We start from the raw sequence: 23,126 nt of genomic DNA on the forward strand, positions 1-23,126 counted from the left end.
CTCAGGTGGCTATCAGGATGGGCCATAGCTAATGAGACGAGATGGATTAGGGATCAGTGTAAAGTTCTAACCACTGAAGTTCAAAAAAACTATCTCTACAAATAGTGAATCCAGAAGTCATGGCTTGATGAGGGTTCCTGTGAAAAAGACCTGGGGTTTTAGTGGATCACCAAGTCAATCTAAGTTAACAGTGGTGACATGGCAGCCAAAAAGCCAAATTTTTACCTCGGCTTCATAATAAGAATTCTGCACAGGGTCCAGAACAAGGGTAGCAAACACTTGATTCTGCTCTGCTCTGTTCAGAATACACCTGCAATTCTGTGTTCACTTACGGAAACCCCCTTTTAGAAAGGACACTGATAAACTGGAGTGAATTCAGAAGAGGGTGACCAGGATGGTGGGGGGACTGGGGCCCATGCTTTGTAAAGATAACATGAAGGGAGCTAGGATGTTTGCAATGTAGGGGAGAAGCTAATTACCTAATTACCTGAGCCTCTTAGAATCCTTAGCTTCTTTCAAGGTTTAGCTCAGGGGACCTCTCCTTTGGGTAGCCATTCCTGACCTTTGGTTGTTAATGCTCTCTTCCTCTTTAAATTATATTGCATTTATTTATCTGTTTACATATCCTATTCTCCCAAGAGACTCTAAGCTCCATGAAGGCAGGCATGTCTTATTCATGTATCCATAGCATCTCTTACAGTGTCTTCCACCTTTGGAGGAGATGGGGGTGTTCTCCATGTGTAAACTTCATTCACCTATGGACACTTGCAACTCATCCATAACTTATTATCTAGAGAGCTGCCTGGGGCAGTAAGGATATAAATCACTTGCCCGTGGTCACATAGCTAGGATGTGCTAGAGGCAAGAGTTAAAGCCAGATCTTCCTTACCAGTGGACCGGCATTTCTACTCAGTAGACTATGCTGCCCTATATATCGTAAGAACTAAATAAATGCTTGTTGAATAAATGGCTGAAAATGATAGATATTTTCCACATATTTAAAGAAATGGCATTGAGAAGAGGGAGTTCAACTTGGTCTGCTGGGCTCTAGAAGGCAAAATTAAGACCCACGGGTCAAAGAAGCAAAGGGGAAGATTTTGGTTCTCTGTCCACCACACTTCACAGAGTTGCCCCACACTCAGAGAACACACTCCTTCCCTGGATGTTCACTGGATTTGTCAGAAGTACACATTTGTCCAGATGGCCTTGGAAGTCCCTTCAGTGCCTTCTTACTAACCCTCATAAATCCTCACCTGCCCCATCCCAGCAAACCATAAGAACTACCCAGAAACAGGCTCACTGATTCTATGCTCTAAGGGAGAAGTAAATCATAACTGATAAATACCTCATGCCCACAACATCATATACAACTATAGAATTGGACAGGTGAGAGAGGGGAATGTAACTTACTTTAAATGCCAAAAGAAAAAGTGTCCTATCCTTTGATTTGTTAGTGCTTTCTTGAGTAAAAATCTCACAAGCAGGTTATCCAAATATTGTTCATACTTCAGAACCTAACGAACAAAAAAACCATTACAGGAATTGGAGAAAATTTTTTAGATGCTTAAAATTTTGAAAAAAATATGTTCAAAATGAAAGTTGCTATTGTGTTTTTAATACAATGGATTTGAATTTTCACATTTTAGAAAGAATAACCAGGTTAGTTACATATTATAGTTTTTGATTTTATATATTTTATTAGGAGAAAACATTTACTATAAACATTTAAATCAAGATGATGTTTTATGGGTGAAATCTTAATTGATAAAATACATGAGCATACCTGAACTAGTTGAATTAAGTACTGAGAAAGTTTGTCATCAGTTAAATATTTCTCCAAGCATCGAACAGCAAAAGCTCGAACCATAGGGTCTGGATAATTACAGTCCAAAAGTTCCATGGCCTGTTCTGGTTTGATTGGGGGCCAATCTTTTACCAAGCAATACATCTGTATGTGAAAAGATATAAATATGTGTACACATCTTACATACACATAGTTAAGAACAAAGCTTATGCAAATGGTTTCCAGGTTCTGAAATTAACTAAGAAAAATACTATGAATATATAATTTAAACTTTTCTACTTATTTTATTAGCTGAAGTAGAATCATTTTATATACTCAGTTAATCCTACCAGGAGATTTTTTTTTTTACCACTGATTACATACATTATATATATATTGCCTAGAGAAAAATAAAATCCATCGATTGATACATGCTCATTTCATACCCATTTCTCCAATAATGGCATGTGTGTGTGTGTGTGTGTGTGTGTGTGTGTGTGTGTGTGTGTGTGTACATTTACCTGGGCTACTTCATCTCTAGAATTCCACTTAACAGACAGAAGAAGTTTAGGTAGAATTTCTGGTATATTGACACAATAATGCCTGTGCAAAAATAAACAAATAAGCAAATCAAACACATATATTTACCTTGTTTGCACATTATTCAAAAGTTTTCATTGGCTAATTATCAATAATTCATAGATATCACTATAATTTTTAAATAAGTAGATGCGGGGCACAGAGGATAGAGTGCTGGACTCAAAGTCAGGAAGACCTGAGTTCAAATACTGCCTCACACACTTAGTAGCTGTGTGACCTTGGGCAAGTCACTTAACTTCTGTCAATCTCAGTTTCCTTAACTGTAAAATGGTGATGGAAATAATAGCTCCCACCTCCCAGGATTGTTGTGAGCAAATAAGAGTACATATATAAAGCAATTTTCAAGCCTTAAAGTGCTATATAAATGCTAGCTATTATAAGTAGGAAAAAAGAGAGCAATGACAAAAATAAAGGCCTATATACACAAATATGTTTAGTCATTTGTAGTAAATTTTGTAGAAGCAAAGAAGTGGAAACAAAGCAGAAACCCATCACCTGGGGTGTGGCTAGGCAAGCTGTGGTCTATGAATAGAATGAAATTTTAGTTTACTTTAAGAAAAGATGAATATGCTGAATATAGAACGTAGGAAGGCTTATGAGGTGAAGTGAAGTAGGAAAACAACACACACAACAACAATGATGTAAACAGAAAGACACCAAAATGATACCAAAAACTCAAAACCAAATGTGAAGTTTTCATGCCTAATTCTTGGCCCCCCTACAACGGTGCGAAGGTACTTTCCCCCTCCCTCATTCTTCTTTGCAGAGGTGGGGGACTATGGGTGTGGAACACTGCATTTATGTCAGATTTTCTGACATGTACATTATTTTTGCTGAACTGCTTCCTCTCCCCCCCTTTTTTACTCTTTGTTATAAAGGGGAACTCTCTGGAATGGATAGGGGAGAAGGATAAACTGGGAAATATGGGCAATATGAAAAAGAAGAAATCAATAAAATTTATTTTAAGAAAAGATAAATAGGAAACTTATAATGGCACTAATCTAATGAGGAAATGAAGAGGAAAGACAGATCTGGGCCAGAAGAGAGAAGAGGGACTGTGCCTGTGATATCGTTCTACCAATATAAATCAGTGCCTTCTCTGCAACTTTGAGTCTTAGAAAGTTGCTTAGAATACTGTGAAGTTAAATGATGAGCCATTCTGTGTCAGAGGCAGCTTTCCTGACCTTGAGGCTGGCTCTCTACCCATTATAACAAACTGCCTTTTCTGTTAAGGCAGAACGACTCAAAAAGCTTTCTAAATGTGTCAGTCTTAAATTCATTTGTCCACTTATGCTACATAAAACAGATTTAATATGTAGCAGTAGTTTCATTGAAGCCATTAGAAAAAATCTCAAACATCTCTAGACCCTTGCAGAAATGTCAGATAGTACCTTTTATTCAAATACAAGAATTTGCACCATTCAAACTATATTAGCTCATTTTTTCATTACTGAAAACTAGACCTAAGTATAACTCCTAAGTTAAAAAAAAAAAGAGAGAGATTTAAAATGAGAAATGAAAGTAAGTTTTTTATTTAAAAAAGTAAAAGCAATAATCAGTTCTCCATCATTAACTTTAAGGAATGAAGCCCAGGGAGAGAATCCTGGGAACCACAGCTGGGCCCCAATCCCAGTTAGTCACTCATTTCAGTTTCTTCATCCAATAAACCTTTTATTAGAGTTGCTAACAATTAGTGAAATTAACTAATTTAAAATTCCACTCAAAATGAAATAAAGATCCCAGGACAGGGAGTGGAAGAAGGACAAGAAACAAGGATAATTTCAAATGTTGTAAGCGGAGTTGGAACTATCAATTACCTGGAATGGGGAAGGGAGGAAGCAAGAGGTCGAAGAAGACATGATCTCACTTCTCTCTCTCTCTCTCCTAACTAATTTACAAGGTGAAGTATACTTACTATGTGCACCATGCCTCAGTTCTATCCCCAGAAAAAGAAATAGTATCTGTACTACCTACCTCCCGGGGCTACTGTGAGGATCAAGTTAAAATAAAACTGAAGTCAAGGACTTATAAATCATCAAGTGTTATTATATAGATGCTACCTATAGGATGAACCTTGACATTCAGAAGGACAACCCTGATCATGTAATTTACTAAGATAAAAGAGAGAAGACATATTTTACAAAGGCTTTTAACAGGGTTGAAACAAAAAGGTTTTCAGAGCTAACCAGAAAATTAAATGAAGTACAACACTTACTGATCTAACAACTATAATTCTGAGCTGTGTACTCTGTGAAATACATTTTCCCTTACAATAGATCAGATTTATGGAAAGGTCTGTAGTAAAATAATAGTCAATTAAAATCAATACTATGCTTTACAAAAACAAGCCAGATTTTGAAAGTGTCTTTTAACCCTGACCTGTGACTCCATAGAAAGTCCTTTTCTTGCTCAGTGATCTCAGACAGAGGGTCTCGTGTACAAATTGCCCGGAGTTGTTCTTTATCATTTTCTCTTAATTCATTATCTCGAGCTATCCTATTACTCTGTAAAACAAGGAAACACATTAGTTACAGTATGCCCCTGTAGTATTTCTTTCTATATTCATTTGAGTTAGACACACTAACAGTTAATAAAGAGATGTTCAATGCTGTTACAGTATTAACATGGACTATCTGAATGGCAAGACTATGTGAGACAAGCTGAAAAGGCCAAATTTCCATTTAGGACCGTCCAACAAATTCTTGGTGTAAGTCTGGCTAAATTACCTGAAATTCTGTATTTACTACTAAATGGATGACAGGGCCTAAACAAGGGATAGGAAAAATAAACAATGGGTAATTCATTTCTCTGGCTCCCAGTGTGGCCCCTTCCCATTCGATTAGAACCTAGTAGGAGACTGGCAGAGAAATGAATGAAAGCCCTGAAGGTCTTCGGGCAGAGGCCCACTCCAAAGCATTCTTGGGACTTTTTCTACATTTTTTGTATATAGGAGTGGGCAAGGTGGCTACTGAGGTCTTTCGCAACTCTCAAATTCTGTCATTTTGTAGCAATACCTACTATTTAGACATGTAAAAAACAAAGAACACTAGTAAAATTCTGCAAGCCATATGATAAAAAGTCAAGTAAAAAAGCCAACTGCATTTTCTTAGAAATTAGGCATTTACTACTTTTCATTTTATTTGTTTGTTTTTTTGTTTTTTTTTTGCTTGGCAATGGGGTTAAGTGACTTGCCCAGAGTCACACAGCTAGTAAATGTCAAGTGTCTGAGGTTGGATTTGAACTCATGTCCTCCTGACTCCAGGGTCAGTGCTGTATCCACTGCACCACCTAGGTGCCCCTTACTTTTCATTTTGAAACAAAGATCCTTCAACCATGACAAGCTGAGCATTGATTGAGCACTTGCTGTGTGCTAAGAACTTCGTTAAGCCCTAGGAAACATTTAGAAGAGTCAGACAGTCCCTGCCCTCAGAGCTCGCAGTCTAATGGGCATGGTCAGCCTCAAGTTAAATGGAAAGGTCCGCTGGTACTTGGAGTACAGCAGCAGAGCAGAGGCTCAGGCCTCTTCTTTAATGGCATTTCTTCTGATAAAATCATAGCATTTTCTGATACTGAACCACAGGACAGTGTTAAGGACTTTGGCAACATAAATTTTCTTTTCTAGGTTTTCAGCAGCACCTGTGGGAGCAGGTCCAGGCTGCATCTCCACAGGGGTTGCTTCCAGGAGGGCACTGGGCTGGAAGCAATGTTGCTCTCCAGGACTGTGGGTCTGGGGTTCTGGTCTGTCTCTATCAGGGTCTGAGGAGAGATGGTGGTGGTTTGAGTAGCTTGTCTCTCCTTCAGGGTACCTCACTACTTTGGTTAGGCTGGAGTGCTTGCCCCAGATCCCATGATCTCCAGGCCCATCTGTCTGATTGTGGTATGCCTATGGTGATGAGGAAGGTGGGCCTCTTTTCTCCAATGATTTCTCCCCTAAACAATGGCTGCAGGGACTGGGTTGTAACCATCAGGGTTTGAGGTGAGATGGTGGTCAAAGTGATGTGGTGATGGCCTGACTTGCCAGGCATACGCTGCCCACTATTTCTCCCATAGGGTGCTTTCTTGCTCAGCTAGACTGGCTTGCCTAGGCATGCTATGCCATTTCTGATAGCCAAAATCCAAATCCAATTAACTCAACTAATTTTTGGTTCTGAGTACTACTTCTTTCCCCAAAAGTAAGAAACTTTATTTATACACAATGGATTCTGTGAATACATGTTAAGTTTATATTCTCTGGTCATGTGAACCCAAATTAATTTAATATGGCTAATGCAGAGAAATTGATTATCCATGACAACTACATGCTAGATAAGTACATATTTACTAGTTACTAAGAGCTTCTGTTATCACTACTTTATAGTCTAACTTTAATAGCTACAGTAGTATTTTCGGTGTTAAATACAGAATAATACCGTTCATAATTGCAATATCCCAAAGTGCCTATAGGTGTTGCTCTCCTGATATCACTATTGTTTGGGGAAACTTTTTTTAGGAGTTCTCTCATGCAGGATTACTGACTTTCCTTCCCATGGACTAGTACCAAACATCAGCAGAAGTACAAGGGAACAAAGAGATTTTCCTCCTGGGAGAAGCTTGGTCCGCTTGGCCTTGGAAGACAGCATCGAGCAAATGGCTCTCTCTTTGTGCTCAGTTGGGCTATAATTCCAGTTATATCCAAGATGAGACATCTAACCATCTGACCCCGTAATTTTTCTCTTAGCACCTATCCATTCTTCTAGTCTCATAATTAAAATGAATTTGTGACAAGTTAATGACTGAGTTTTGATTAAGTGTCATTTGTTCACTTTCCTTACCATCACCAAGGTATAAAAATACTTATTTGTTTTAGGGAGGAGGCAGTTGTGATGAAATACAACGCTCACTTCCTTTACTAATGGTCAAAGGTGGTCACTTGTTATAATCATGACTATAATAGTAAATAATGGTGCTAGAAGAGAGCAACGTGGGAAGCTTTGAACTGCTATGTGAATGCTGATTATTAATAAGATGGGACCATAGGTCTGAGGGTCACAGATTTAGAGCTGGAGGGGACTTCCAAGACTGTCCAGTCTAATTTTGTCATCTTACAGATGAGGAACCTGAGGGCCCAGCAAAGAAAGGGAAGTGATTCGCCCACAGTCACACAAATAATAAGTGGTAGAGCAGGGATTGAAACTCAAATCTTTGACAACAAACCCACAACCCACAACCCCACAACCACACAACCCCATGACCCAGAGAAGCCTGAGCTCTTAAAGGCAATGCTACATGACCATAAGCTCTGATGACAGTTAACATGCCAGAGTGCCTGAGATTGAGGGTGCTCACAACAACACCCTGAGCTGGGTACAGAGAGGCCAATAGAGGCAGGTAGACCACTAAGTGATACATTCTTCGAATCCAAGAAACAAAGAATTAAAACTGGCCCTCAGTCTTGCACAATCTCCTTCTCCCTCTGCAGTCACAGAGACACACCGATGGGAAAAACTGTAGACATTACTAAGAATAAGACTGTTTTTAGACCACCTAAAACACTAACTTAATAATACCACTATAGATTATATAGATATCTGCAGTTTTATGTGTTATATATTATCTCACATGTCAGAATGAATGTACTAGCAAACTTTAGATAAAAGGAAATGTCTACCTGTAATCAGTATAGTAAGTCAGATGTAGGAAGAAATAAGATATAAATAGCTACATCATAAAAATAACCACAATTAAGAGGTTATGTCATGGAAGGCTAGACTATTAAGAAATGTCGTAAATGCATCATTAATCAATTTCAGGGCTGTCACTGACTAAAGGAATTGCAATGCTTCTGAAAGACCAAAAGTTTTCTAGACACATAGTAATGGCAGCATGGCATAGAAGAGAGGGTACTCATTAGTCCTGAGGTCAGAAGACTTGGATCTGAGATCCGGTCCTAACACTTAGGACATACAATATTCCTTGGAAATTTGTTTTCATCTCTGAGTGTCTGTTGGCTAATCTGTAAAATAGGAATCATAGTCCCTGTACTACCTACCTCACAGGGTTATTGTAAGGAAAATACTCTCTCTACCTTACTTGCTATATAACCATGACTTATTATTGTTGATGTGACAAAAAAAATTTAATTCTATCATTTCCTCCTATTAAAACATGTTAATACATAAAAAGGACACTTGCCATATAAAAAATACTTCCTTGCTTCAGTGTCATCTGATAAGGGTGACCTAGTGAAACTTGGAACCCTTGCTATAACAAAATTCATGTATAGACAGAAAGTCCACCAGTTAATGGTTATGTATTTTTGTAAAAACCTAATGCTCCATGATTTTCAAAAGTAAATTTGTCTTACCAGCCCAGCATGGGAATAGTTAAATCCTAGTTCTCGAGACACGGTCCAATTAGCATGTTCTTCAATCACTGACATATCTGGGAACTTCACGGGATTGCTAAACCAGTCAAATTCCAGCTCTAAACATGGAGTTTCCTAGGAGAGGAAAGAGGAACTGTCATTTATAGTCCACTTAACTACCATAAGTTAGCAAATCTTTTTTATTTTTATTCATCTTTTTTCAAAAATGAGAAATGATTTTAAAATAAACATGAAAGCAACATCTGACCTTATTGGGATTTGACCCAGTAACTCCAATAGGATTCAGCAAATCTTCTAATCCATGAGGTACTGGCCACAGATTCAAAGCCATTTTTCCCGATACCAAAGTGTCTGTATAATCAAAGAGGTTGATATTTCCCCAAGCCAATGGGCAATGTTCCTTGAAAGAAGAGAAACAATGAAGATTCTTTAGTTATCTCTTTATAGACACATTTCATTGCAAAAATAAATTTTTTTCAGCCAATGGCTCTCAATGACATTGTTTTATTGTAAAATGTTTGTATTTACAAGAAGCAATGTTATTTTTTAAAGCTTAAGTGTTGGCATATCTTTGCTTTCTCCCATTTAAATCTTTAATTTTATTTATATGGGATGTAATTATGAAAGAAATAAGAAAGCAATTTAGTCACTTGGTGAATAGATTAGGTGGTTCATACGATTTTTAATAAATGAACTTCAGGAAATATTTCCTATCTTAAACAGAATCCTGAAATATATGTAGATTTTCTTCTTCCGAAGGCTATGTAAAGCATCATGGTATTTTGTTTGAGGGCTGTGGCATTTTTCTTGTGGTTTAAAAAATTACATCTGAGATGAGATTTGAACCTAGATCTACTATGATTCAAACCCAAACATGCCAGGCTCCAAGCACTGCTCTTTATTCACTGTGCCACTGTGATGCAACAATTTCTATTAAGAAAATGCACTCAGGGCGTGATGAAGATTATCAAGGTAAACACGTTCTTTCTTTAAGTCCTTACCTCTTTTGCCCCTTTCCTGCCTTTAACAGAACAAATGGAAAGGCAAAGTCGAGCAGCACGTGGAAGATCAGGAATGTACATATCATACATTAGCCATTCATTCCATCTAGGAAATTTTTAAAAGATTAAACAGAATTCAATAGTTAGATCAAAAGAGCTAACAAACTTTTGCACCATTATTAAAGTTAGATTATTATCAGAAAGTCAGTAGGTGGATGAAATGAAAGACAATCTGGAAAATGTATCTTAATTTCAGGATGTCTACTTTTTAAGAAGCAACACAAAACACTTTGGTCAAAGAATTAAGGAAAAGATACCATAAAACATCACAGAAAGATGGGTAAATCGGGTTATTAAGCAATAAATGCCTTTTATTCTGCCAGTATATTAATTATGAAATTATACCTATGGTGTTTAATCAACCGATGTGTGAGTGTGTGGTCTGGAAGTGCTATTCCCCCTTTGTCCTTACTTCTTTTTATCATTTCCATTATCATCTTAATCATTCACAACTAGTGATTTAGAATTATCTATTTTTTTAAACTAGACATGATTATAAACACAAATATGACCTCAGAAATAGAAACTGGCATACTTCCTCTTTACCTGGGATTGGAACAAGGTACTCTTTGAGTATTCACATTGTCACATAATGGCTCTCCCCCATGGCAGATACCTGTTCGAACATAGATCTAAAAAAAGAATATAACATTAGCTAGGATAAAAGTCATGGCTTTACTATTTCTTTTAGTGGCACCACCATCTATTTAGTTCCTAGTACTCAAATTGTTCATATCACTTGGCCTCTTCCCTCACCTTCACTTCTCACATTCAACCACAGTTGATAAGTTTTACCTTCAAAATATCTCTTGTACCTATTGTCTTTTTTTTTTTTTAAACAAACCCTCCCATTGTCACCACAATAATATTAACGTTCAGCACCACCTTCCTGGCTCACTGCAATGGTCTTCTTCTAGGACTTCCCACCTCCACTCTCTTCCTTCTCCAGCCTATTCTTTGACTTACTTTCCCTAATGTATGGATCTGGTTGTTGCATTCAAAATGCTTGTTCAAAAATGCTTCCATAGCTCTCTATACCTATTGAATCCAGTTCTCCCTTCTTAGTCTAACCATCCACAATCTGGCATAAGCCCATCTCTCTAGCTGGATCTCCTATGACTTTGCCTCCATATTGCTCCATGATCTAGTACTACTTGCTTCAACCCCATGGAACCTAAGTTTCTTATTTCTGTGCTTTCACTCATATGGTGCTCATTATGTTTAGAATTTTTCCATTCTATTCTCCTAACCAGCATACCTATTCCTTAAGGTCTAGCTCAGATGCTCTATCTTCCATAAAGATTTCCCACATTACTCCAGTCCATAAAGATCTCTCTGTTCCTTGGATGTCACATCAAATAAATAAAGGAGATAAAACTATGTATTATAGTTTATCTTTGATATCCTCCTTTGAGAATCCATGAGGATGAGAACCATGTCTTAACTAATCTTTGTATGTCTCTCAGCATCTTGCATAGTGCTCTACACATACCAGCCCCTTAATGGTTTCTAAACTCAATTGAATAAAGCACCTCATTCTTAAAACAAATATCAGATATGTTTTTGTGCTTTCTTAAGTCTGCTACAAAATAAGCTAATGTGGACTTATATTGACATTGGTTATGCTGCCTTCATCAATCAAAATGAGGAAGGTAAGCGGAACTATTGAAACACAGGATTTCCAACGTTGAAAAAAAAACAAACCAAACAAACTAGTAGTAGAAACTAGAAAAACAAATAAAACCTGACTTCCGTATTCTCAGACAGGGTTAGGTTATTTTCTAGATAGAAGGATGTTATGTTACAGCAGAAGCAGAAGTGGATTTGGAGTCTGAGCCTGAGCTGGGCAACTTCAGAGCTGATTGATCCTTGGGAAATCATTTACCAACTTGGAATTTCAATTTCCTTATCTAAAAGTTGGTGTAAATCCACCTGCCCTTCCCACCTCACAAGGGTATTGTAAGGATTAAATGAGAGATGCACATAATACAGGCACTGTATAAATAGAAGGTATTATTACTACTCTAGGCCCTTGAATACATTCCATTGCAGCCAAATATAATTTTACCTTGTCAGTACACACAATTGACAGGAACACAGACATTACAAAATTATTTCTTTGTAGACTAAGAATCAGCATTTGAGTTTACCTTGTCAATGTCTCGAATATTTACATTTACATAAGTTGCACAGAGAATTCTTATGCGGAGTGCACTATTTACGCCCCAAAGGGATTTGGTTGAAGCTTCTCCATTCATGTATGGCGTGGCTGTGGAGATTCGCCTGGAATAAGATGGCATTGTAAAAGTGTCCAGTGGTAGCTGGGTGTAAAGACTTTCTTTAGCCATCAGCATCAGATTGGGCATCCGACCAAGCATTATACAGCTTCTTATGTACTGTAACAAATTAGAGGAGGGAGGGGAGGAAGATTGGTGCCTGTATTTTTTTTTTCTTTAGAGATAATGCCTACAAACATCAAAAGGAAAATACTTATATAATGCACAAAGATAAAAACAATCAGCATTTATAGAAACATTTATAACCACTGCTATGTTTATGTCATTTAAGGTTGCACTAAAATTTTAACATTCTAGAAGAGTTTGGACAGTAGGGCCAACCATGCAACATTGAATACCAATTAGTGGGAAAAACCCACCACGTTCCTCTTTAGGTAGAGTAGTAGCATTGTCTTACTACAAATACAAGCAAAGTATGAAATTTACATGAGGAGACTGCTCATTAAGATGGTGAAACAAACTTTCAAAGCGCTGGGACATCACTTAAGCAATAGGTGGAGTGGTTTACCTCTTCTGTCCATCATTTCCTGACAAAGTTAACAGCCAGTAGTTAAAATGAGACAAACGAAAATACTAAAAAAGGAATTACATAAGAAGATAAAACCATGGCTATATTAAAAAAAACCAACAACTATTTTGGCCTTCATTTTTTGAAGTACTGGGTACCTTTTATCCTCAGCAGAAAGCTTAGAAACATCACTGTAAATGTTATCCCAATGCTGGTAGCGTTTGACTGAACACTGAATTAGAGGGTTAGTGTAAAGGTTTTATAACAAATCTAGAGGTTCAGATCCCTTGTTTCTACTGAAGTTTAACTGCTAACATTTTTAGTTTCTTCAGTTGCAGTATTCCAACTCTTGTTAATTAACTGTTGCATCAAAGGCAAAGCATAAACTAAGGCCAAATAAATGGACAATACTAATCAAAATATTACCTTAAAGTTTTTTTAGTCTGTTTTAAGAAGGATGCTCTTCATATAGGATACCAATACAGATAGACTCTTCTAACCAACAGCATTAATTGGTTCCTCAAAAATAAATGATTTCCAACGGAACAATATTATGAATGGAAGAGATTTCCTGAGTAAATCTGATTGAAGATGGTCCTAAGTGGACATGATTTGCTATTAAAGTTTAAAACAAGAAAAGCAGGAAAGGATTTGAAGAGAAGGAAAGGGAAAAGGTCAGCACAAAAAGCTTCCACTAGGCTAGAACCTTTCCCTTCTTTGCTCCTCCATGAACTATCTCTCCCTCTCCACTACCAGAAGGAGAAAGGAAGACAGATACCTTTCCAGTGTTGGCTCAGTAAACATTTTCTGACTGGGCTAGACTCAATTGGGCTGCCCCAAGACAGGTGGGGGTTCTGCCTCTTTGGAGATTTTCAAACAGAGGCTGGAGGTCCTTTGTTGGGCATGTTACAGTGGGAATTCCTTGAGGGTGTGGGTTGGACTCTCAATCATTCTATGTCAACACGAGGGCACACTGGGTCCTTGGAGGTAGGAAGGAAACAGCCATCTTCCAGGACAACATCATAATAGACTTTACACTAAGACTTAAAAGAGCTTTTGTTACTGTTAGATGGAAACAGAATGGTTGGGGTGATGCTTTGTAGGGTGTGCCTTTACACTGTAATATGATTTTTTTTTACTTTCTATTAATAAAAACTTAAAAACTCAAAATCACTCACCTTATATTGGCTAAGAGGATATTTTTCTAGCAAATACTCATCACATCCACACACTTTTAAAATGTATTTTCCCTGATACTCTAAAACACAGAGCTTCAGCTGCTCAGATGACAGCAACATACTCCGTGTTTTTTTCCGGATTGCTTCAGCGATCACATGTTCTGGTACACAGTCATGATTGATTTTTAAAGTGTACTTCTGCTTGTCATTGTTTGGGGAAACTATCACCCAAATCACCACTATTATTTGCCCTAGAATAAAATGAAATATTGTTATGTGCCATCAACATGAACAATATCATTTTCAAGAGATGAGATTTTTCATTTTCAAGAGATTTGTAAGTCTGACTAAAGACCCAGGTAACTATGAAGTAAAAACAATAGAAATACACAAATAATGTCTCTTCATTTCTGCTCAACAAGATCAATCAAAATCTTGATGATCCCATAGGTAGCAGGTATGTTTTCCAATGTCACTGCACACATTTACACATTTCCCATTCTTTTATGACTGATGTGTTGGCACTTCTCACACTCGTAAGTTATAAGCTGATTCCCTGTCTCCAAAAGCATGGCTAGGGCAAAGGTGCCACACACCATGGGTCTGATTATGGGAGTGATTGATTCAGAATTGCAACAGACAAATAGCCTATTAAAGTGGATGAATGGTGGAAGCAATTCCAACAATTTTATAACTGGGAGGCACATTTTAAAAGTACGCAATGGTAGCTAAAATAGCTGATAAATTAAAATGACAGAGAAGGAGGACAGAATGTAAATTTTCTTAAGACAAGGAAGACTGAGAAGACCAAGAGGCATATAAAAAGATGGGAAAATATATAAGATCAAAAGTATATTCTAGAGGGAAAGAGATAACTTTACTTATGTTTGCATAAATTAGGCCCAATGGTGATTAGTAAAACATTATTAATAAGGTTATTTATTAACCTTGTAGCCAAATATTTTATATTCTAAAAATTAGGCATTAATATATTCCATAAAACAAAAATTAAAAATAAATCTGTGTCATATGCAAAAGACGATTTTTTTTAAATTTTGAAAACTCTGGGGTTAAAAAATATTATTTTAAAAAGCATATGGGCTATGACAAAGAGAAGTTTATTTTAACTAAACACGGCAATTTCCATTTTAATATTTAATTTTAGGAATTGCCTGGTATTAGATTAAAGCATAAATGGCAAATTAAAGATGGAGTTTTGCATGTAGTTATTCCACAATTTAGAATGATAACCATAGCACTAAGTTACTAGATAGAAATTGTTACTAATATGGTGATGAAAGACAAAAATCAACAATTTTTTTTTTCAGCCAAAGACAAGGTTTATTAGAACATCTGTCACATTGGTCAGACTCTTAAGGAATCTGAACATGGGTAAGCAGTGGCTAGATTTTAAGAATCTAAGCATCTTAATGGAGACAAGATCCACCTTATATACAGAAAGACTACGGGAGGGTTCTAGGAGTGGCCAAGTAGTCTATGAGGTAATAGAATTCCAGGAACCTGGACCAGGTGGCCAAGACAGAATGGAGCCTAGCTACGATTAAGGGTGGGAAATGGCCAGGGGCCATAGGGAGGTAAGACAATGGAGGGGAGATTGGGGGTAGCCACAATGAAAGGCCAATTGATGGGATTATAACCTCAGGCCAATGGTCAGAGATTTAGCCATGTGGGAAAGTCCAGGGTTTTTCCTTTCTGGGGCCCAGATCCCAACCCCATCAGCATGACAGGTGTGTTCTTTGGTTGAAGAAAAAAAGAAAGGACAGTTTTGCTTTTGCTGAAGCAACCCCCTCATCATTGCCCCCTCAAACAAATGGGACCCAAATTCTTTTGGAGTAAGGGGCGAAGGTCTTGGCTTCTGAAACTGCTTCCTGCTGGCAAAGGGTGTAGAGCTGTCCCTGCCTCGAGGGGTCCCAAAGAGTAGGTTGACTGGAACCGAGCACAGGCTGCATCCAGGGAATGATGTGGGGACATTGACTGGTACTCACTGTTTGCTACCAACTGTAGGTGAATGCCCATAGTCTGGAAGACATAAATCTGACAGAAAAAACTGCAGGGCCCAGATGATATAATGCAGGGACTAGATTTAGGGCCCAACTTTGAGAGGATAAAACATCCTTAGCTCTGTTTGGATTCAGATAATTCAGTTTTCCAACCATGCAGTATCAAATCTACCTCATAGCCAGACTCAGGAACAGCCAGATGGGTAACATGTCCTTTCAAAGGAACATAATGGGGAAACTGAGCCAGGAGGATCCCATCTTAGACTGAGGCTAAAATTGTCCTCTCAGCTTTTCCCATTGCTGACTTCCACCAGTATCACCTTCTCTTAGTAGCTTGTGGCATTTCTCTCAGATGGTGGATTATCGATTATTTATGGATTATGACCCACCAGACAACTCAAAATAAAATCCTATGAGTTTTTACCTCAAACAGCAAGTTTTACTAATCACAGCTTAGGAAAAACTTTTCCAGCACTTACAACTCAAACTTAAATTTGTCCTGGTGTAAAAAGACAATCATTAGAGATTTCCATACACTTGCAAATTTTCAGCAAGCTATACATAACCCAAACAAACTTTTTGGCTAGTTTACACATTAAAACAATAACCAACAATATCTAAATTATTTTAGCAGTAACCAAATTATGAAAAGTTGCTTGACATAACTGATACAGAGAGTTCACCAATTTGAAACTTGAAACAAACCCATTACCAATCAGGTGACTTCAGTTTTGTTAAATGCACTTCCAAATTACTTTACACAGAGAATCAACATCTCATCATTAACAGTTAAAACTACAAATTTAAAAGAGCGTGCTTACCCAAGTTTGGAATCTAGCTTCATTACCTTGAGCAGGATGTGCTGAACCTAGGTGATGCTTCCAGGGAAAGGTTGCCCTAGAGCCCAAGGCCATTGCCAGTGGGGCCCATGCTGTAGCTGCTGCCCCTCCCCCCTCCTTCCTTTCCCAGGTGGGGGAGGGTGAAATCAAAGGTGTTTCAAAACTCCCTAATGATCAGTCACAAAACCTCCAGAATATGTCAAGATATTTTCAGTTGTTCTAACTTTCCCCGTAACCTGCATGAAGGAGGACTCAGAGATGCAGAGGGAAGGCAGTAAGTAAGCCTCAGGGAACCAAAAACTGCAACTGCAGTTTTTCCCAATTCCCTAGCGCCGAGGGAATTAACAGATACACTTCCGGACAGGACGTCTGTCCTTGTCCTCTATGCTGTGGAAGGTGTACCCAGGTCCGTGGCCTTGAACCAACCCAGCGGACCGAGAGCCTGAGAGCATCAGGCCCAGCGCTAGACAGCCTCGTAACTGTCTGCCTGAAAAACACCTCCAAGCTTTGGTGCTTGGAGAGGGACCCCAACTGCAGAGCAAGAAAGGGAGGGAGAGGAGGCTTACATACCTTCCAGTCTTGGCTGGAGAAGAACTTGGGGTTAGGCAGTTTCCCTGTATGGGCCACCAAAATGATGCGATTTAGGGGTTCAGGGGTCCTGGGACCCCAAAATCACAACACGTGGGGCCTGCCCGAAAGAATTTGACCCAAGCCTTCTTTCAGCTAAAGACAAGGTTTATCAGAACATCCGTCATATTGGGCAGATTCTTAAGGAGTCCGAACATGAGTAAGCAGTGGCTAGATTATAAGAATCTAAGCAGTGGCTAGATTATAAGAATCTGAGCAGTGGCTAGATTTTAGGAATCTGAGCAATCAACAATTTTTTAATATGAGTAATGGCAATACCAACATCTTTCCAAAGAGTTCAGAAAATGCCTGAATTAACACCCATTTTCATTTAAAAATTGGTAATTAATTCTAATTTCACTTCTGATAGTAAAGTAAGAACAGGGAGCTGTGGATCTCAAACTGAGAGTTAATTCATAATCCACATCCACAGACAACAGTTTGAGCCTCACAGGTACAATTTCCCCTAATTGATCAGCACCCCAAGTCTGCAGAGAACTGGCTCCTGGCATTTAAGATGTTTCCTGAGCACTGACTATGGGTCCCAGAGGCAGAATAATACAGCAGATGGAGTACTGGACTTGGAGGAAACAACACTGAGGTTCAGATCTCACTCGGGCAATGACTGGTTGTGGGTCCCCAGGCAAGGCACTTGACAAAGCATTCTGTGCACTTAGCACTTAATACTTAAGGGAGGCAGGGAGGCAGTGAGGCAGGGAGGCAGGAGCACGATGGCAAAAGTTTAATGACTGTATTCATTAACCATTTTATCCAATACATCCTTAAGTCTAGACAGTCAACTAAACAATACAGAAAGCCCTGGTCTGTAGCTTTTGCCAATTTTTGATGTCAAACAGTCACACTGAAAGTTTAACAACTGCTTTTTGTGAGAGTCTGCGCTGGCTCTAGCACATCCCTGCCCTAAAGTCTCGTGAAGACTAGCCTGGCTCTGGAGACAGAGGTCCTGTAGGGAATCCTGGCTGTGCCTTTTACCACCTGTGTGATGTAGGGCAAGTCACTTCCTCTCTCTGCCTCAGTTTCCTCATCATAGGAGAGGGTTGAACTAGATGACCTCTGCTTTTCCTTCCAGCTCTAAATCAGTGCTCCTATGATAAATTTAGCAACTTATTCACCAAGTCAGAGATGGGCTGTAATCTGTGTCTGAGAGAAAGTCCCACAAGTAAAGTCCCCCCACACTGACAAAGTAGCCAATCCTTTATACGTGTGCATATTTACCTGTAGTTATGGCCTATCAAGAATTAGTCACATATGAGGCATAATCCTTACCCACAAAAAGTTTACAATCTGGGTGTGGAAAAATTATTTTAAATACATATATACATATAGGTGGAATTTACTACACTGATCACTATAACAATAGCAAACCTTTTAACATATTAAAGAAAGGTAACTATTTAATGCTTCTTACCTTTATCTAATTTATTGTATATGTGCTTTGGCAATTCTGGTGAAGATTCTACATTTGGAGGATAGACATATAATGCTCTACTATGGGGCGCGTGGACATCCCTCAGGTCCACAGCTTCTTTACAGACATTAAGAATATTTCTTCGGAAGTCTTGTACTTCTGGATCTTTAACCATATCAAATTCACAAACAGGCATACCAATAGCAAAACCTTAAAAAATACAAAATAATATTCTCAATAACCAAACCAATGTCATGGTATTATAAAGATTTTATATATCTTGGCAATTGCCTATTTTTGGTGATGGGGGTTATGTGGCACAGAAGATTCTCCTTTCCCACTTGAAAGAATTAGAGATATCTGACCACTTAAAAAGAGGACCCTGGAAGGGTTAAGGACTATCTTTAAAACTGCTTGAAGTCACATTTACAGCCAATAATATTAATAACCACTGTAAACAATCAAAGAATTTTATTTTATTAACTTCATTCTCCCCAAACTTTGTAAGTGTAAACCTGACACTTTCCCCCAACCCCCCAAGTAATTTGTATTAAGGAAAACCTTACTGAGGGTAGCAAGAGTTTAAAATGTCAGTTTAGTGGGCTAGTGGTCAAAAATATTTAAAATCTCTCATGACTTTGGAGAACAATCTTTAAGCTTAAAAGGGACTGAATTGGAACTATTAAGGTCTTTGAATATCTGAAAGTTACTGATGTCAATAAGCTATATGCAAAAATCAGCCTCGATGTTTAATAATTAATCCCCATAATATTAACTTATAAGAAAAAAAATGAAGAGGTCATAATGAGGATGACCAAATTATCTTACCAATTTCTCGATTGAGAATTTTTTCTTCTCGGTTGCCTACAGGTTCGATGACTTTTAGAAAAGGCTGAAAAAGCCGTAGGTCACAAAGTCGCCGTGTTTCATCAAAAAATTCTTCTCTTTCTGCTTCTTGAGTAACACTTACGAAAATGTAAGAAGTTTCATCCTGAAGGAGCTGGTGAAGAGGGTATTTCCTTGCTTCTTTAAATAGCTCATGTTTAATAGTTACTAATGTAGCCTCACGGAGGCATTCTAAAGTCACTATCATTCCATTAGGTAGGAGACATTCTACTAAGATTCTTGGGGGCATCAAATGGATGCCCCACAATTCACCAGATGATGGTCTTGGAGGCATGGTTCTAATATTTTGGTGGTCTTACATATAAAATTATTTTAAGCATCTAAATATGTCGCTCATCCAGAAGTGAGACCTAAACAAACAAAAAACATTTATTAGTAGAGCAGCAGCTACAGAAAGGGTAAATGTTGACAACAATCCTGGGGAACAGAGTTCTCTATAGGCCAAGATTAATGAAGTCATTTTGAAAAATATAATTACAAAGTTGAGGTGCTAAGGTAAATTTATCATATAACTATTGAGCATAATGAACAGCACAACGAATAAACCACAGGGTTTTAATGAAGCCCAGAGATATTCATAAATCTCTCTTTAGATCTAAAAAAATAATCAAACAACTCAAAATGTGTGCATTAGCCTTTCATTCTAAAAATGTCTCCCCTTGGCCCTTCATATGTACATCTGTCTCCTCCTATAATTTACTTAATAGGACATTCTCAGCCTTTTCCATAGATGTTAGTCCTGCAACTACTTTACATAATTAATGCCTAAGTAAGCAAAAGAAAAATATTAAAACAAATAAAAGATTCACCTAAAAAAAAGGATGCATACTTTAAAGGGAAGAGGTTTTTTTATTATAACATTCTCATGGCTCACTAAAGTTCAACTGAATCTTTCCTTTGCTAACGACGGCCCAAGATGGATAGGTAGCTTAACAATGTGGATAATCTCTACATTTGGGACATGTAGCTACCTATCCATGTCTTCTCATCCTGTACAGTTCTTGACCATTTCCTTCCACAAATTCTTTTGTATAGTATATGGGATCTACTTAATGTGCTAGTTTACTATTTCATGGATACTTGTGAAACATCTGGGCTGTTCAGCTACTACTTTTACATAACTGGTCTTTTCCAGTTATACACAACTTTGAGGATATGTTTTATGGCACTTCATGCACACCCATCTTTAGCAATATATGCTACAGCCTAATTCCATCTGTCATATGTCTTTCTACCACCCTTTGGGCTATTTACAATTTGATTCTTCTGAGATTGTGCTGTTCGAAGGCTCATAGTCTTACAGATTTAGAGATGGAATAGACCTCAGATTCAGTCAACAAACATTTGCCCTCAAAAGTCACCTGGTCCACTCCCTATATTATACAGATGAGGAAAAGAAAGGCTCAGGGAGTTTAAATGTTTTGCCTTAGTTAGTTGGTTGTATGGGTAATAAGAAGCAGAGCTGATTTGAGCCCCGTTCTTCTTACTCCAAATTACATGCCATCTACTCCACTATACTGCCTTGCCTCATGGCAGCATCATCAAAATGATCTTCAGTCTATTGAGTTGGAAGTTGTTTTGGATCTGAGCAGCTTTTAGTTCATGAAAAGTGTGGAATCATCTCCCAAATGGGACAGAACCCATCCTTTTCTTCTAATCCTAAGTCCAGCTCATTGCCCATCCAAAATACTTAATGCTTACATATTGATAGACTAACTCAATGGGCTACCTACCCATCCACATGCATGTCCACCTGTGCTAGGGTATTTGGGCATTTGGTCTTGCCTGTGTGAATTGATAGGCCATCATCTAATTGAGGAGGCTAGGTGTAGTCAGCATAATGCCAGTTACAAAAAGTAAATCTTGATAAGTTTTACATAAAAATACATAAAACACATGAATGCACAAACACACACACATACACATTCCCCTCCTTCCATTTGGACTCTGTTTATAAAGAACATCTTTCATGAAACTGGTGAACACTTTTATCGAATATCTGTCTTTTATGCCTCACTTGACAAGAAGACTGTTTGCCTTCTGTTCGTTTGGTTTTTTTTTTGGTTGTTTTTTTTTTTTGGTGAGGCAATTGGGGTTAAGTGACTTGCCCAGGGTAACACAGCTAGTAAGTGTCAAGAGTCTGAGATCAGATTTGAACTTAGGTCCTCCTGACTCCCAGACTGGAGCTCTATCCATTGTGCCACCTAGCTGCCCCTCAAGAAGACTGTTCGACAAAGTTATTTCTTTGGTTTTATCTATCAGGTAATTTTTTTTTAATGATCATGACATATTCACAGAAGGTATCCTGTTGGAAAGAGAGCCACTGGTTGTATTATACATGAAGTCAAATTGTATTTTAGAATCAACAGACTCACAGCAAGATCTTACATCACCTGCTTTTAGTCTGGAAAATGGGATGTTTAGTAGAAAGTCAGTTGTGAAAACTTGCTTATTTCCTCCTCATGTTTTCATCAAGGATTTCCTCCAGACACATAGAGACTATTCTCATTAAATTTTTGTAGATGAGAAGTATATGGTTTGGTAGTTGCTCATGTCTTTTGGATGCCTTTTTTGAGGGTAGATAGAACTGTGGTGATTTCTCCTTTCGGCATCTTCTTTTGCTATCTTTGAAATCAATTCTTGAATTCTTTTAAAACGGTGTCATTTCTGAAACATTTTTTTTCCTGAATGCATGTATTCAAGTTAGGCCACTTTCTAATTTTATCTCCCAAGTACTATTATTACAACTTACATACAAGGTAACAAGGTGGTAAAACACAAACTTGGTGGTTCCATTGTCTTCAATGACAACAACAGACGTCTACAGAAAGGCTGCCAGATGTGTTTCATTTCTTATTCCTTTGTTGTCCTACTCATCTCTAATGGCTCTCAGGGAATTCATTTTGGTTTCATACCAAGGTTTCTAACAGGTAAATTTTCATCTCCACTGCTTTATGTAGTTTTGTGAGTTGATACTGCTCACAATCTTTTGTCAATGTCTTCCAAAATGTTCTTCAAATTGGCATGTACTCTAAATTGGTACGATCCTGGCCGGTATAACCAGCTGTTTAGCAAGGGGATTAAGTGTTTGTCAGTTAAAGTTGTTTCTGTGTTCTTTAGCCTCCTCACTGTGGGGACCAGTCTCCTTTAAGAAATTATAATTATCAGAATTGATGTCTTGCTTTTATCCACTTCCTATTTTTAGGAGTTAATAGACTTAAAAAAAAATGTCAGGCCACATGTGGAATGTTCCTATCCTCTCCATTCCTTTAGTTTGTTAATTTTTACCTTTAAGCTAACAAGTTAATGATCTGACTGTACATAGTTGATTCAGAAATGAGTCCCATATCATCAGTAACTATCCACTTCTCATCTGTTAAGACAGTAATTTTTATTTTGATGCTCACTGCTTGTCATGTCCAGTGCCTCCTCTTACAAAAAAAAAAAATGACACTGAAACTTGCAACCAAAGAACCATAACCAAAGGACCCAGGAGGATATGGGCTCTAGCCA

The 23,126-nt window shown here is 37.9% G+C and overlaps 1 protein-coding gene across 1 annotated transcript in view; it reads right to left on the minus strand.

Annotated features, from left to right (window-relative positions):
• PIK3CA (phosphatidylinositol-4,5-bisphosphate 3-kinase catalytic subunit alpha) overlaps positions 1–23,126 on the minus strand; it is a 53,676-nt gene that overhangs the window by 24,752 nt on the left and 5,798 nt on the right. Inside the window, exons 2-13 of the mRNA XM_027875846.1 lie at positions 19,536–19,963; positions 18,708–18,917; positions 13,792–14,042; positions 11,959–12,204; positions 10,355–10,440; positions 9,749–9,854; positions 8,995–9,147; positions 8,727–8,861; positions 4,763–4,887; positions 2,305–2,386; positions 1,784–1,948; positions 1,411–1,514 (exon numbers count right to left, since the gene is read on the minus strand). Of these exons, the coding sequence (XP_027731647.1) occupies positions 1,411–1,514; positions 1,784–1,948; positions 2,305–2,386; positions 4,763–4,887; positions 8,727–8,861; positions 8,995–9,147; positions 9,749–9,854; positions 10,355–10,440; positions 11,959–12,204; positions 13,792–14,042; positions 18,708–18,917; positions 19,536–19,887 (2,015 nt within the window). The 5' untranslated portion in view covers positions 19,888–19,963. The remainder of the gene's footprint in view (positions 1–1,410; positions 1,515–1,783; positions 1,949–2,304; positions 2,387–4,762; positions 4,888–8,726; positions 8,862–8,994; positions 9,148–9,748; positions 9,855–10,354; positions 10,441–11,958; positions 12,205–13,791; positions 14,043–18,707; positions 18,918–19,535; positions 19,964–23,126) is intronic.

Source organism: Vombatus ursinus, unplaced genomic scaffold (assembly GCF_900497805.2).
Source record: "Vombatus ursinus unplaced genomic scaffold, bare-nosed wombat genome assembly UNPS02014810.1, whole genome shotgun sequence".
Taxonomy (NCBI): domain Eukaryota; kingdom Metazoa; phylum Chordata; class Mammalia; order Diprotodontia; family Vombatidae; genus Vombatus; species Vombatus ursinus.